This window comes from Austrofundulus limnaeus, unplaced genomic scaffold (genome assembly GCF_001266775.1).
Source record: "Austrofundulus limnaeus strain Quisiro unplaced genomic scaffold, Austrofundulus_limnaeus-1.0 Scaffold17, whole genome shotgun sequence".
Classification (NCBI taxonomy): Eukaryota; Metazoa; Chordata; class Actinopteri; order Cyprinodontiformes; family Rivulidae; genus Austrofundulus; species Austrofundulus limnaeus.
In genome coordinates, this window is record NW_013952419.1 from 2071983 (window position 1) to 2073694 (window position 1712).

Here is a 1712-nt window from a genome sequence, read left to right on the forward strand (position 1 = left end):
AATAAAGACTGTAAAAATACTGTAGGATGTTTAGTTTTTATAATTTTTAAACTAAAAACTCAAAAAAATATATTCCACAGGCGGGGCCATTTTATTTATACGCAAAGCATTCTGGGTAAATGATGACGTGGATAGGTCATTGGTGCGAGGCTGCTAGCGAGCTATATCCACCCTGAAGGTTAATCGTGGACAATATCTGATGATCGACTCTTTTAAATAAAACCAGAGAGCGTTGACAGAGAGGAGAAGGTAGAAATGACTCAGTCTGTAACTGAAAATATGGATGGAGGACCTCAGTTTAGCTTGTTTTTTTGTCGCGCTAGCGACAAGCTAATACATATAAGGCAATATAGCGTCTGCACTTATTTATTTATTAGTCTTTATTTTACAGTTAAAATATATGTTTATCAAATAAAGTCTAATGTTACAACTAATCGGGGATCCCTTTAAAGCCACAAAACCCAGAAGTCATACAGGTTTCTGGATTATTATTTTTTTTCATTGTTAGATTGTAAGTGATCTCACCTGGACAGGTGCAGGTCTCTTGGCGTCTGAACCTTGGCAACACCAAGCTGATCCTCTCTGTGCTGTAGGTAACAGGTGAGCCCCCCTCCACCACCAGAGAGCTTTCACAAACCCGCTCCCCRCAGTCCAGCTCCTTCGAACAAGTGCTGTCCACCAAAGTGGCTCCAGCCAGGATGCCTCTGGTCTGTCCTCGAGCCACGGCCTCCTCCAGCTTCGCCACCAGCTCCTGCTGAGAGTAGAAGCCCTCCATGCGGCCGTCGCCCGATGCCTCCGGCCTCTCCACAGCCAGAACCAAGTCGATGTGTGATGTTCCCRCCACTGGCTGCACGCTGATTATGTGTAGAGGATCCTGCTGCCCTGGGGACCATTTCCAGCCACTCAGTGTCCGGAGCGTTGACCTTATCTGGTTTAGGTAGCGGCTGAGCAAATCCTCCCAAGACAGGGAGCTGAAACGTAAAGTCAGGGCACTCCGTAACAATACATCCGTCACCTGCTCCACCTGCACTGACACGTCAGCTATCACCGCAAATCGCCCGTCACTCACGGTCGCGTTCATCTGATATCTGAAAGAAAACAAGAAAGCAACGATGAATTTGTAAAAGTGTCCCGTGTCTTGTTTCTGTGTTGCGTTTGTGCGCCTGTACCTCCCAGGTTCYAGGCCCGGCAGAGCGACGATGCCGCCATCCTGTCTGTTGAGCTTGAACATGCTCCTGGGTTCGGGCTTCTGAGTGAACGACARCACGTCGTTGGGGTCGCGGTCGGTTGCGAAGAGCCGGCCGATCGAGCCACCCGGGAAYGTATCCGTTAACGTGACAATGACGATTTCTAGAGGGGAGACGGTGGGCTTGTACTGACTGTTCCCAAGGACTCGCAGAAATACCCAGGAGGAGGAGGTAAGACTTGGATTACCAGAGTCACTCGCCTGAAACACCAAGGAATCAAAAACAGAAACTTATGGAGCATTCCGGACAATAAGAACAACCGCTGMACACCAAAGTTAGAGAATTGTTCAGGATTTAGCTTCAACGCATATTATGAGTAGTGTTAAAGGTTGTTTTTAACAAAAAAAACTTTATGATTTAATAAAAAATTTATGCATATTTAAGCCAGGGATGGGAAACTGGTGGCCTGCGGACCGAACTCCAAAAAAATCGTATTTTTTAAAGTCAAATAAACACTTTAAAAGC

At 46.4% G+C, this 1712-nt stretch overlaps 1 protein-coding gene across 1 annotated transcript in view; it reads right to left on the reverse strand.

Moving 5' to 3' along the window:
* The window catches only part of LOC106514122 (protocadherin Fat 3), a 93590-nt gene that overhangs the window by 24171 nt on the left and 67707 nt on the right, over positions 1-1712 (reverse strand). Inside the window, 2 exon segments of the mRNA XM_074559731.1 lie at positions 526-1088; positions 1170-1447. Coding sequence (XP_074415832.1) covers positions 526-1088; positions 1170-1447 — 841 coding nt within the window.